This window comes from Amia ocellicauda, chromosome 6 (assembly GCF_036373705.1).
Source record: "Amia ocellicauda isolate fAmiCal2 chromosome 6, fAmiCal2.hap1, whole genome shotgun sequence".
NCBI classification, from domain to species: Eukaryota; Metazoa; Chordata; class Actinopteri; order Amiiformes; family Amiidae; genus Amia; species Amia ocellicauda.
The window spans coordinates 11,734,449-11,749,581 of NC_089855.1; the positions used below are offsets into that span (position 1 = coordinate 11,734,449).

A 15,133-nucleotide genomic window follows, 5' to 3' on the forward strand; every position below is an offset into this window, starting at 1 on the left:
GGAGCGACAGCAGGGTGCAGTGGGGTGGCCTCAGCCCGACCTGGTCCCGCCCTTGACGTCCTGTTGCTCTGCTATCCAAGTAACTAAAATTAGCCAACTGCTCTTGCTATATCAATATGCCTTTCTCTGTGTCTGTCAGCAGCAGACAGCGGTGTATAATTCAGTTGATGAATGATCCATGAAGTTGTCCTGAAGGTTAAAAGAAAAAATATTTTGAATGTAAGCATTTTCTCACCCCAACATATTTTTACCTCCATGTGCCTTACTAAATGTCCTTTTTCATTTTTAACTCCTAACTTTCAATCTGTGTGGGTTATAATATTGAAGATATTGTAATGCAATCTCCCACATTGGCCAAGGCCTCTTATGAATCAGATGCACAGACTTCTACACAACTAAAAGAAACCACTCAAGGTGGGCAAGATCTCGCTGACTTTCCTTTGCTCTTTTTCAGGTTATATTTTGCGTTATAATAGATTAGCTTAATATAGAAGAAATCGGTCACACATTGGAAGGCAACAAGGAAAAATGTCTTCATTTAAAAGAAAGGGGAAGTTAAAGAAAGATGTGCCTTTCAGCAGAAGAAATCTGAAGTGCATTTTCTGTTTGTTCACAGACCTCACAATTTCATGATGAAATGACAGCTTTTAAATCTTAAAGGTTATTATTGTTCTTATACATTACACTTGTTTGCAGTTTGTCTGCCTCCATTTATTTGTACTATTAACCAATGACAAATTGTGTAAATATTGTTCACAATAAGTTAAAAAGTAAAAGCATGCGTAAAGCTAGATTTGATTAATCTGCACAATAAACACAATGTTTTCTACCAAATGAGGGGCTTCCTTAAATTATCCCCATATTCCTTCCAAGCTGCATTACTTAATTCATAAATCCTTTTTGCATGGGGACACATTTTTTTCTTTGTTTTGTAAATTGTGAACAGGAAGATCTAAAAAAATAAATAAATGTGGAAACCTTCCTGATGAAAAGTACAACTTGTAATTGTTTGCACTGTCTATTGGTCTATTATGTGGGATTTGGTCCCGCTCGTTGTCACTGTAGGCAACTGTTGTTTTCTGTTTCTTTATGTAAGACCAAGCTGTTATCATTGTGAACCTATTTTGGAAACCTTATCAGAAATGTCTTTATTTCATTACTGTGACGAGAGGCAAGCTTTTGTCCGGCTACACTTGATACTTCTACGACTGTTTAGTGTATTGACAGAGACAGGTTGATATGTATTCTGCGCTATACATGCATCATTCACACAGAGTGCACTGTATTTCGCCAATTATTGACTGGATTTATGGTCAGTCGATCACTATGGAAACAACTACTCCTGCCCCTACTATAACATACTGTGTTTTTGTCTGCTGTCTTTATTTCCCATCTATTCAGATTGCTTCCAGGTACCTCCTGGTACTGCACATTAAAAGGGAATGCCTGAGAACACATGGCTAATCACCAGTCTGAATTTGTCTTGTTTTATTGTAACTATGTACTGTGTGGCTTTGTACTGTACACAATTTAAATCTGTTTACGCACCGCAGACTATAGATAAAATAATATTATAAAATAAATGATCATGAAAGAGAGGGGATGTTTATCCAGGCTGACAATACCCACAGACTCCTCTGTAGGATAAACCATTTTGGCTCAGAGATCCCTGAGCCACAATATCCCAATGGCCACCACTCCAGCTATTTTCCACCTGTGGCACACAGGTTCAGAAAGGTAAATGTCTCTGAGTCCTGTTTGTATGGTTAGTTTTGTGTATTTAAATGACATTCATACTTATATCCTTCTAAATGGTTGTGATGGAAGATGCATGGAAAATGTTAATTTGAATATTTTTATGTTTTATTAAATTATTTTGAGCTGATTATCTGTGAGGAACTGTCCCTGTATATACCACTGGTCATCTGTTCTAAGAGGGAAAAATCAGCAATGACCTGGACAATCACCAGACCTGAATCCCATTGATTGTAATGCTAATACAGATGATATGGCCATACTTGCACTGCAGTTCTTGAATAAGGCATAGGGTGTCAACACATAGCATTAATCCACTCCTGCTTCACCAGTGGAATGTATAGTCCCAGAATTAACAGCAGTCTTTTCAAATATGAATCTGTTGATTTATGTAAAGTGCTTGTGTTATACAGAGTGGCAATATTGCTGGCTGTTACCCGGCATGATACTGGCAGGTGTCATCCACATTTCAAAAGCAATCCGCAATCTCATTGAGCCCCAGGCTTTTCCAAGGGGACACTGCAGGATGCAAAGGCTAAATTGGGCCACATTGCCTCACCTTATTTGTAATCGTTCTTACAGTCTTCAGACTAATGCATGCTGCATGTTGGTCAGCTAAGAGAACCTCTGTGTTGAATCATGTGTGGCAGCTGTCAGTCTAGGCTGGCTGAGATGAAACCTTTTGAAAACCTACTATTTTACTACCAGCAGTGTGTGTATCAGTTTTATATAAAACATGGGTACGTGTCTTATGTTTATGTGGCACATTAAACACATGTCGTGAAATGTAATTATTACAATTTAAACAATAATAATAATAATAATAATTAATCATAATTATATCATGTAGAACTGCAGTTCCTTTAAATTCGTTTGAGTCGGCCAACAATAAAAGCAACAGTCACTGGTTCCCTTTAAGGAGTCGGTATGGCGGTGTGGCTGCTGCAGCGCATCCTCTGGACAGATTGTGGTGTGAAGAGCAGCATAGCATTGCCTCAGAATAAACTTCATGTCTTTTGCCAGGACACGGGGGAAATGTCGTGAAATGATCTTCAGCATGGGACAAAGGGTTGCTGGAGATGCTGCAAATGTAAATGTGAGTATTTGACACATATGTGGGCTCCAGTCTGAGATTATGTACATAATATGTACATTATGCACTTATGTATTGTAGGTACGGCGATCATTTATGACGAAATATCTATGTGTGTGTATGTATATATATTTAAAACTTATTTTTCTGTTAACGGAATTAGTGTTTTTGTAGCTCGTATATAGATCATTTATAATTAGCGTCATGTTACTGTAAGATTATTATTTAATCCGATTGTCGCTTATCTTGTGTTTTTGCTTATGAAACCCATTATTTCAGTGCTTTAGCTGCAGAGAACAGATTTCATAAGAATCAGTCAGACATGAACCCATTATGAAACCCATGAGAGAAGCGCTGCCCTCAGTGAGCCATTGCCATTGCTGTGTTTCCTAACCTGTTTTCTCCTCTTTGTATAGTTTCGCATTGCTTCTGTGCGGTGTTCATTCATTATATTCATTGGGACCCTACGAAGTGGTCACTTCTTTGGCTGAAGCAATCGGTAAACACATAAACGTGTTACAAAATAAATATCAGTGTATAACGGTGTTCATTGTGAGTAGTCACTGAAATAGAAACACATCCCATCCCTGTGCACAATTAGATACACGCCGATCAGGAGCAGGTGAATTGTGACAGCGGTCACTCTGAGCCAAAGCACTGGCTAGAGGTCTGTGTTACAACATAGCTTCAACTTGTAACACTAGAATGGCTATAATCAGAAAGAACCTACATTGTATATATTATATCATGTTATGCACATCTTAAAACTACCATCATTTAAGTAGGTTATATGTGTTTTTTTTCACCAAGCTTTTATTAATATGCATTTTACAATGTTGCCATTTTCCACACACAATTTATTGATCATCATCAAAGGATGTGTTTTCTAGTTTATACATAGATTTCTGTAAACTTTTACATCACATCTGTTTTGAATTGATGCAACATATTGGACAGCCTAATTGCTTGATCTACCAACATTGAGGGTTAATGGTTCTGAAGCAGGTAAACATATGGTAAGATTGTTCAGCAGTTTGTTCTGGTAAAGAGGGCAGAAAAAGGGAGAGTAGTGCAGGGAGAAGCTAATATCCACTGCAAGCTAAGAATATTAATTTACTATATTTAAGCCTTCTGCTTTTGCACATGCCACGTACCAGACTCTACTTCTTTTACGCCCCAAGAACAAGCAGGAACTGAAGACAGCTGCAGTGCAGGCCTGGCAGAGCATCACCAGGGAAGAAACCCAGCATCTGGTGATGTCTATGGGTTCCCGACTTCAGACAGTCATTGACTGCAAAGGATTTGCAACCAAGTATTGAAACTCACAATTTAATTCATGATTATGTTAGTTCATCAAAATACTTTTGAGTCCCTATAATTGTGGGGACCACATATAAAAATGGGTGTAATTCCTACACCGTTCACTCAATTTGGATGTAATTACCCTCAAATTAAAGACCATTCTACGCTTAAAGCCCATCTTGATTGTTTCCTTTTAAATCCATTGTGGTGGCGTACAGAGCCAAAATGATGACAATTGTGTCACTGTCTAAATATTTATGGACCTAACTGTATATTGAGGGAAATGTTATCTTTCTCTTCAATCCAATGAAACAATACCAACAAACTAAAGACAGAGCTTTTTAATCGGCATTGCTGGCCACACCCAAGGCAGTTAGTAGACTTTGCATCTAAAATCACATTTTATAGTCCTCATTTAATGTTTTGCATATTAATTCTTCAGAAATGTAACTAGAAATTCAAGTCTTACATTGAAGTGTCTATAAGGGTTTGCTGTGTAAAATGTGCTCCTGGGAATACACACATATGTTAATGAAAACTTACCACTGTGGTCTTTAGGCTTCGTGGTCTGATACGAATGAAATGCAGGCGGTTCCTCCTTGTTTGTGCATACATTAAGCCAGTCATTAGCAACTAAAAGCTTTGAAAGAGCCCTTGAGCATCTTAATCACCCATAAGGGTGTATTGTGATCGCAAGTGAAGCTTAGTAATTTATGTTCATTGGAAAGAGAATTCCTCGATCATGTTTCTCAGGATTGACTCTATGCATAGGGCAGTAGCCTTAACATTAGCTTAATGGTCCATGTTTTTTTAAATACATGTGTTTGAACTGTTATTGATAATGCATGGGTGAATATCCTTAACAAGGTAGTGGGCCATCAAGAGAAGTGAAGCCAGGAGAGAGACCATGTTTAAGGACAATCAACAATATTGCTTTAGTCCCTGTAATGAAAAGATAGTAAGGAAACAGTGATGCAGATCTGGAAATGCATACATATTTAAGCATTTGAGCTTGAATGGTTTCAGTAAATATGATCTTTTGTTTGTTTGTTGGATTTTGAACACATTGTAAGATACTGTTTTCCACTGCTTGGTTCTTATGGGTTTTTTGGCCTTGTCCCTCTATGGTATCTTTTTGGAAAAGCAGTGGCAGTTTATGTTGGAAGAAAGATATTTTTCAAGTTCAGAACTGTACATAACAGCTTTACGTAATATTTTCACATTATGGCTTTGTATCATCTCTGTGCTACCCACTCGGAATATTTTTAGTCTTGTATAACAACACTTGCTACTGGCCACACCTATATAAGCTTTGTTTTCTGAATTAAGTAGTACTGAAATGGGATGATGAATGTTAGGAACAATGACAATTTCACCCAAAATGTATAACTGAGAAAAAAGGGGGACCAATAATACTGTTTTCACTCAACATCATTATAAAACAAATCTAACAATTTGGCATTTTCCTGTTGCTATGGAAGTAATGAACTGGTTGCCTAGGCAGCAGAGGAGGAAATGTGAACATCATTCACCATAAGACATGTTTTAAAAGCACAACAATTATATTTCATGAGTATTTATATTTGTTCCTGTTTATATAGCTTATGTAATTTACATCAGTAGTTGAAAAACAAATTACTGCTGACAAAGCAATAATAAATATCATATGTTCAGGCCCAATTATGTAGAAAATAAACAGTTTTTGTTTATACAATATACACATTTTCACACTTGGTCTACTTTTTAATTTGTTTATTTACCAAAAATACCACATTAAAATGGATTGTGTAATACATGTTATTTATGTATGTATGTATGTATGTATGTATGTAATGCCCTTGTCATTTAATGATATTCACAGTTTTGTACTAAGAATTTTATTTATTTTATTTTTGTATTATTTATGTTATATTTATTGTATTCTTTCATTTTATTCATGAAGCATATCTAGTTTGGCTATTTAAGGCCTTACATGTAAAAATGTTTTTCTCAAAAATACAGTTTGAGGTGTATATTTCGGTAAGATACATTTGTGTGAAATACAGATTACTAAGCCTCTCCATGTTTAACTTGAAAGTTAATGCTTTTATAATAGGCATTACTTTCCTTTTACTTAAGACAGGTTATATGAATATGATGAATTCCGACAACCTCTGAGTCTTTGTTGCCAGAGCAAGTGTATTGAACTACATACTCCTAATTTTGCAATAGTCCATTTCTTCCATGTCCATTTCCGCTAACTGGATCGCTGTCAGTTCATGCTCTGGTCCTTCGCTCATTAAGATGTACATTTCCTATTTCAACCAGCAATTTTGCTTTGACCAGGAAGCCTCAGGAAATTGCAATTCCTGTCTTGTTGTGATGCTCCCTCCCTCTGATTCTTCCATCCATCTTCTTCCAGGACTTAATTCTATCCGCAACTGTTAATCTCTTCACTGCATTCAACTTGTCATCACACTTGGCCCTGTCAACGTAACGTTCTATTCCTGGACCTGAACCCAAACCACTGTTGTTGTAAATTTTTTAAATCATACTTGTAGACACCCTGCTGATGAATTGAAAATGTTAGGGGGATACAATTTAATCTTCCTTTCTTTCTTTCTCTTGGAAAAGGCTGATCTCTAGATACCTACATATCAGGATGGAGAACTAAGAAATTCCAATGAATCTACAAGAAGCAGATAGTGTAGCCTCTCTTAAGAATTAAGGAAAATACACTCACAGTAATATTTGATTTTATAGTAAAATGTTGAGTTCTGGTATGCTTCCTTAGTTGCAGGCAAGTATAATACTCTTCAGAGATCATGTGTGTATTTTGCGAAGATATTTATGCCACGTGAGAATTCCTTATTAGCAAAGAATTACATTCTAGAACACTGTCTGCTCCCAGGATGAAAGCTTCAGATTATTTAGTCAGTCATCATCTGATTTAAGCACATACTGTAGAGTGATAACCTGAGTTATGAAACATTATTCTGCTAATACACAATGTACAGTGAGGGAAAAAAGTATTTGATCCCCTGCTGATTTTGTACGTTTGCCCACTGACAAAGAAATGATCAGTCTATAATTTTAGTGGTAGGTGTATTTTAACAGTTAGAGACAGAATAACAGCAAATAAATCCAGAAAAACGCATTTCAAAAGAGTTATACATTGATTTGCATTTTAATGAGGGAAATAAGTATTTGATCCCCTATCAATCAGCAAGATTTCTGGCTCCCAGGTGTCTTTTATACAGGTAACGAGCTGAGATTAGGAGCACTCTCTTAAAGGGACTGCTCCTAATCTCAGCTCGTTACCTGTATAAAAGACACCTGTCCACAAAAGCAATCAATCAATCAGATTCCAAACTCTCCACCATGGCCAAGACCATAGAGCTGTCCAAGGATGTCAGGGACAAGATTGTAGACCTACACAAGGCTGGAATGGGCTACAAGACCATCGCCAAGCAGCTTGGTGAGAAGGTGACAACAGTTGGTGCGATTATTCGCAAATGGAAGAAACACAAAATAACTGTCAGTCTCCCTCGGTCTGGGGCTCCATGCAAGATCTCACCTCGTGGAGTTTCAATGATCATGAGAACGGTGAGGAATCAGCCCAGAACTACACGGGAGGATCTTGTTAATGATCTCAAGGCAGCTGGGACCATAGTCACCAAGAAAACAATTGGTAACACACTACGCCGTGAAGGACTGAAATCCTGCAGCGCCCGCAAGGTCCCCCTGCTCAAGAAAGCACATGTACAGGCCCGTCTGAAGTTTGCCAATGAACATCTGAATGATTCAGAGGAGAACTGGGTGAAAGTGTTGTGGTCAGATGAGACCAAAATCGAGCTCTTTGGCATCAACTCAACTCGCCGTGTTTGGAGGAGGAGGAATGACCCCAAGAACACCATCCCCACCGTCAAACATGGAGGTGGAAACATTATGCTTTGGGGGTGTTTTTCTGCTAAGGGGACAGGACAACTGCACCGCATCAAAGGGACGATGGACGGGGCCATGTACCGTCAAATCTTGGCTGAGAACCTCCTCCTCAGCCAGAGCATTGAAAATGGGTCGTGGATGGGTATTCCAGCATGACAATGACCCAAAACACACAGCCAAGGCATTTTTGAAATGCGTTTTTCTGGATTTTGTTGTTGTTATTCTCTCTCACTGTTAAAATACACCTACCATTAAAATTATAGACTGATCATTTCTTTGTCAGTGGGCAAACGTACAAAATCAGCAGGGGATCAAATACTTTTTTCCCCCACTGTATGCAGTTCATTCTTCAGCACACACTCACTGGAGGTTGTTAGTATTTAAAAGGATGTGACTTCAGAGAGCTCGGGAGTTCAAAAATATAATTGAGTATGTTCCAGAAAAGTGTACATTTGTCAATATAGACAATGAGAAAAATTATAGAGTTGGGTACAGTATATTTTCAAACTTTGACTTTTCTGAGTACTGGAGATCAAAATTAAGTCTTAGAAATAATGTAACCTACAGTGCAATACTTATTAGCATCTCTTCAGCACGTGATACAGTCTTAACCTCAGGCAGCATGTGAAAACAAATGGATGTGTGAAACTCCAGCAGATTTCTTTAGGTTTGGATTTCTGTTAGATGGTTTCAATGTACGGTAGATCCACCAACACCCAGTTTAATGCAGTTACACAGACCCAGAATTGTTTTTGCTAATCTAATCTTCATAGTTTGGAAAGTCCATTTCAATTTGGGTGAAAGGTGGGCAGGATGGACTGAAGATGCTTCAAGATCGTCTAGTTAATTCGGATCTTCAATTTACCTGGTGAACCTAAAAAGTTAATTTAGTCACGCTATTATTAACCCGAAGGAAGGGAACTGAGAAAGTGAGATCTCACAGCACACTGACACGTGTTAACAAATGTGCTCATTAAATCAGAGCGAGGTGCCTTTTCCTCTTCACAGCCTTTGGAAACGTTGAGGCACGTATCATGACATTCTTTGTGGCTTTGCCAAACCGGTTGTCCGCTGACATCACGTATGACACTAATGACCTCTGGCCATGCCAAATATTTACCTGCATTCAAGTATTGAATTGATTATAATCAATGAAAACAGACCTAGCTTTAATAGCATTTTGCTAATTAAACACAGCGCTGCATCAGATATACATTTAACAACATGTACTTTAGATTGTTTCACCATTCTTCTACTAATTTCTTCCTTCTCCTGATTTTTCACAACTTTATATATAGCTTTCCCTGTATTTTCTATAGTATTTTCTAAGCTAATACAAGGTAATAACACGTGGCTTCATATGTATAACATATTGACATATAGAAAAGGTATTGGAATCCTAATGTTTTATTTTAACCTGGTATCATGACATCCTTTATTCACAAGGCAAGCAAACCAGTGAAGGGATGTGTTGATTACTCAGTTTAAATGAAAAGTCCAGCTCTGTTTACACATTGATGTATTGCTATGGAGGCCATGAGGGGAGATCTCTGTTAGTGTGGTACAGCCAGGCGTAGCTATAGCAACGGATACATTTTCTATATTTGCTGCTTTGAACATGAATCACTTTAATCTGAGAACATCAAATGCCTGGAATGCTGGAGCAGTAGAAAGGAGTTCACTGTAGTATTTTATGTGTATAATGGCCATAGGCCTTTGTCCCACCATCATAGAATACCAGGGACAAATGATGCGTAAATGCTATTGATCCTCATAGTCAAGATGTGTTTCTCTTACCTTACACTGTACAAATAATATCTTATATTTTTGCTGTAATTTTTGGCATGATCCCTAACTGTTAACATATTCAAGGGCATGGGATGAAAGCCAACCTCTTAAACAATGCTTATCATTTAGCGTTTAGCTCTCTTATATCTGACATTTACATTTCTGGTGACTTTCAGTAACTTCAGTAAAGTGTTTTTCTCTAGTGTTTTGAAGCAGAGTTAATACACAAGGTCCATCTTTTACTAAAACTATATTGACTATCCATAATAATACTGTATGTTAGGTATGTATATTAGAACATAAGAACATAAGAAGGTGTACAAACGAGAGGAGGCCATTCGACCCATTGTGCTCATTTGGTGTCCATTAATAACTAAGTGATCCAAGAATCCTATCCAGTCTGATTTTAAATGTTCCCAAATTTTCAGCTTCAACCACATTGCTGGGGAGTTTGTTCAGATTGTGAGACTCTCTGTGTGAAGAAGCGTCTCCTGTTTTCAATTTCCATTTGTGTCCCTGGGTGCGTGTGTCCCTGCTGATCTGGAAAAGCTCCTCTGGTTTGATGTGGTCGATGCCTTTCATGATTTTGAAGACTTGGATCAAGTCCCCACGTAGTCTCCTCTGTTCCAGGGTGAAAAGGTTCAGGTCCTCAGTCTCTCAGTAGGACATTCCCTTCAGACCTGGAATAAGTCTGGTTGCTCTCCTCTGAACTGCCTCTAGAGCAGCGATATCTTTCTTGAAGTGTGGAGCCCAGAACTGTCCACAGTATCCAGATGAGCTCTAACTAGTGCATTGTACAGTCTGAACATTACTGCCCTTATTTTAAATGCAATATGTATTTGGTATTGTAATGTTCTCTGCTGGTAGACTGGAGCATCAACAGCTGTATCTGCACATTCCTGGGGCCCGGGGGATCCTGGGAGCGGCCCTGGGGCTCTAGGTGGACTGTGGGGCCAGGGCAACGGTCAGTGCCTGCTGCACATGGTTGCTGTGGGTACTGTGGGGGGTGGATGTGTATTCATTCATTTCCCTGTGTGTTCCTCTGTCTGCCCTGCTTGTGCAGAAGACACAGCTTCTTTCCATCCCCCTCTGTCTGTGAGTGTGGGGTAAGGTCAGTGTCTAGTCTGTAGCTCTTGTAAGATCCGGTTAAGTGTCGTACCTTCATTAAATAGCAGTTCCTGTTTCTGTGTCTGGGAACCCCCACAGTTTGAAACTATTACAATATCCATGTGGATCTCAGTCAGCAGTATATGAGCTGTATGATCACAAATTATTTATCCTTGCAACAGAGACTACAAGACTACAAGTCATGTTCACGTTATAAAATAGTCTTAGATACGGCCACTACAGTTTGCATAAGAGAGACGAATTAAAGTAAGAAATACTAGGATATAAAGATAAATGTTCTGAAAATGATGCTATCTATTTATTTATTTTCCAGATCTTTGTCACAAACATGGCTCAGATGGTGGAGTACTATGCCAAAGAATGACGATTTTCTGCTGCTAATGAAAAACACCTGGTAACAATGACTGGGTGCAACGGCAGCTTGCCTCAGACTTGCATCTTGCAGGACGTGAATGTCTCAGGCGTGCTCACTGCTCAATACACAGTCATGCCCATAACTCTAAGGATATTGTTGGCGGCAGTCATGATATTTATGATTACCATTGGTTTCTTGGGCAACGCGATCGTGTGCTTGATTGTCTACCAGAAGCCGGCCATGCGATCTGCCATCAACCTGCTCTTGGCAACGCTGGCCTTTTCTGACATCATGCTGTCCCTGCTGTGCATGCCCTTCACTGCGGTGACCATCATTACAGTGGACTGGCACTTCGGTGCCCACTTCTGCAGACTGTCCGTCATGCTCTATTGGTTCTTTGTTCTTGAGGGTGTGTCCATACTCCTGATCATCAGCGTGGACCGCTTCCTGATCATAGTGCAGCGTCAGGACAAGCTCAACCCACACCGGGCGAAAATAATGATCACCACCTCCTGGCTGCTCTCATTCTGCATTTCCTTCCCCTCGGTTGTGGGCTGGACGATGGTTGAAGTTCCGACCCGGGCTCCCCAGTGTGTCCTGGGTTACACAGAATCCCTGGCCGACCGGGCCTACGCGGTGTTCCTGGTTGTGGCCGTCTTCTTCATCCCTTTCGGCATCATGTTGTATTCTTACCTCTGTATCCTCAACACGGTGCGCCGCAACGCCGTGCGCATCCACAATCACGCAGACAGCTTGTGCCTGAACCAGGTGAGCAAATTGGGCCTCACCGGCTTGCAGAGGCCCCAGCAGATGAACGTAGACATGAGCTTCAAGACCCGGGCCTTCACTACTATCCTCATCCTCTTCATCGGATTCTCCGTGTGCTGGCTGCCTCACACCGTGGTCAGTCTGCTGGCGGTTTTCAGCCACCGTTTCTACTTCAGCCCCTCGTTCTACGCCGTCAGCGCTGGCGCTCTCTGGCTCAGCTACCTGAAGACGGTCTTCAACCCCATCATCTACTGCTGGAGAATCAAGAAGTTCAGAGAGGCCTGCATGGAGTTCATGCCCAAGACCTTCAAGATCTTCCCGAAAATGCCTGGCAGGAGCCGTAGGAGGATTCGGCCCAGTAACATTTATGTCTGTAGCGAGCTTCAGTCTTCCGTTTGAAACGAGATGGAAATTGAATCAAGCCACAGTTAGGGCTTGTTTTGTACCTGCCCCTGTGATTGAGTTGGAAACTACCTTTCATCTTCATCTGTAGCCCTGATTACTTCTCCTCTCTTCCATTTCCATTGTCTTAGTCTGTCGCCTATTGAATGTACACAATAAAGAACCCTTTTGTTTGTTTCGATAGTGCAACACAAAGTAGTGCTCCACCGAAATGTTTTCAACCAAATACAGAAGACATAGATTACACATTACAACTTGTATAGTGCCTTTCATTACAATAAGGATCCAAATCCATCTTGCCCCAGCAACAATTATACACTGAAGTACGTTTGTGATACCTCAGATTAAAATCATAATAACAATAATTCTGCCGAGCACTATTTGTGCTGCTTTATGTAATAATGCAGAGTTTATCCAATGTTATATCACAGTGTTTTGAATATGTTTTAGGAGCATCTTTTGGTTGTCTTTCATGAGGAACACAAACTATGACTTTTCTTTTAGTAAATTGCAAATTATCATTGATGAACGTGATCAAATGGTTTATTCCTTGGGGAAAATGTTTTCAACATTGTGGCCTGGTTTGGTACTTCCTTCATAATACATTTTGTATGTTTTTTTTCTCGTCAATTTTTAACCCTCACCTGCAGAATACCAGGACCATAAATGTACTGTTCCATCATTAATTACAATGTGTAATTTACATGTACATGTACATTTTCTTTTTTGGTGTTTTGTTTACAAAGGTCATTGAAATCACTTTAAGTAATTAACATGAATGTATGTGTTCATTAAAATAAAGGTGATATTCTCAACTCATCATTATTCATGTAAGTAATGTTGAAGAGGAACAACTTGTAGCATTGTGAGATAAACGCAGATCTTTATTGAAATTTGGTGGAATTGCCAGATAAGGACAATAACCAATCGTAATAATTGACACTTTAAGAAATGATGAGAGTATTGAAATGTATGGTTTGGTTTTTTTGTCATTTAACTGTGACTTCAGTATCCTTGGAATCTGCTTTCAATTACCATGTATCATTACTGTTGAGGACTTGCAGGTCCCTCATTTCATTACCTGATACTTATATTTAATAGGAATACTTCATTATTTATCTAAATAAGGCAATATTTCATTTATAGTGTTCCCATACAGATAAATGAGTTTAAAAAGACTACAAATTCTATGCAAAAATATGTTTTTTAATGACAAATGTCATATCTAACAATATATTATAACTATAGTTATATGTAACTATAAAGAAAATGTGAAACCAGGTCATCACAATAAAACTATTCAGAAAGATACAAATAAAGTTATTTATTAAAATATATTATGATTCGTTATTTTATTGATAATTGTAATATGTATTGTATCTTTTTTAAATATGCAAAATGTTTTACTTCTAGACAAACCACTTCATTTTAATGTAAAAACGTGGTCACTGCAGGACAGTCTTACTGAAATACAAATAAGAAAAACACAAAGAAACATCCCGAGCCAAAACAGAGATAAACTCAGCCTTGTTATCTCTATTGTGTTTACAGTGTGTATTTCACTGTGAGCAGCAGTAGATACGTTGAGTGGTTCGGCACAGTGGAGTAAGACCAGTGAGAGGCGGCCTCTGAGCAGTCACACGATCAAACAATAAACTGTTGCATCTTCTTTATACATTTCATATGAATCAAACATTTAAGCTGATTTTCTTATTTGTACCTACTGTCCTTTTGAGGCAGCATGCATGTGATGCCATATTAGAATTGATGATGTTTCTTGCTATCATCCAGTATTCCTAGATATATTCAATTTTGCCCATACAATATTAACATTGTAGCTAGGATATAATTTATTTTGTAAGCCACATATTTCTTACCTGTGCATTTTTTTACAAATTTATATTGAATGTAAGAGTAAGTTGACTTGTGGATGGCTGATCAAACATCGTTGGTATCTGTATTGTTTAAAGGATTTTGTATTCACAGTTGCTATAAAGGATTTAATTTCCTATGTCTTGTACCTTTCCTTTATACCCTCCGGTTGGTGTATTTTTTAAATGTATGCTAGTTTATACTCACAGAAGTAAATAAATCAATACAACGTAATGACTGAGGACTTAAAATTGTGTAAGGAAAGGGGATGGGAACCTGTTACATAAATCAATATTACAGTTGAAAAATACAATTTAAAGATCCAGCAAATTTCCAAACAAGAACTACAGAGGAAACAGCACCATTACAAAACTGGATAACTCACTGGAGAAGTGGATTTGACAGGAAGATGAAAGATATCAAAGATTAACTGAGATCACCACTGGAAGCAAGTTGTTACCCAAAACAAATGATATATTCTGTTTATAGCGTCTATTTAATTGTGAGGAGCAGTAGATTTGTTTGGTGGTTTAGCACAGTGGAGTAAGACCAGCGAGACACAGCCTCTGACACAAGATGGGCTTGTGAAGTGACGGCAACAAATTGGGAACATAATAAATTGAGGGAAAAAAATCAAGAAATCCTCCAATACACCAATGAGGGACAGCACTGAACTGAAATACAAATTATTTATCATAGAATTGCTCAATCACCACTTTTATGTATAATTAAGTCAAGCTTTACCT

General features: G+C 38.5%; 1 protein-coding gene across 1 annotated transcript; it reads left to right on the forward strand.

Annotated features, from left to right (window-relative positions):
- Window positions 1–2,707: 2,707 nt before the first annotated feature.
- gpr45 (G protein-coupled receptor 45) lies at window positions 2,708–13,689 on the forward strand. Its single transcript, XM_066707559.1, has 2 exons — window positions 2,708–2,851; window positions 11,304–13,689. Exon 2 carries the CDS (start codon window positions 11,391–11,393, stop codon window positions 12,510–12,512), a length of 1,122 nt encoding a protein of 373 aa, XP_066563656.1. The 5' UTR covers window positions 2,708–2,851; window positions 11,304–11,390; the 3' UTR covers window positions 12,513–13,689.
- The last annotated feature ends 1,444 nt before the right edge of the window (window positions 13,690–15,133 follow it).

Excerpts from the sequence above, each read along its gene's own strand:
- gpr45 (XM_066707559.1), top strand. The coding sequence starts at position 11,391 with ATGACTGGGTGCAACGGCAGCTTGCCTCAGACTTGCATCTTGCAGGAC.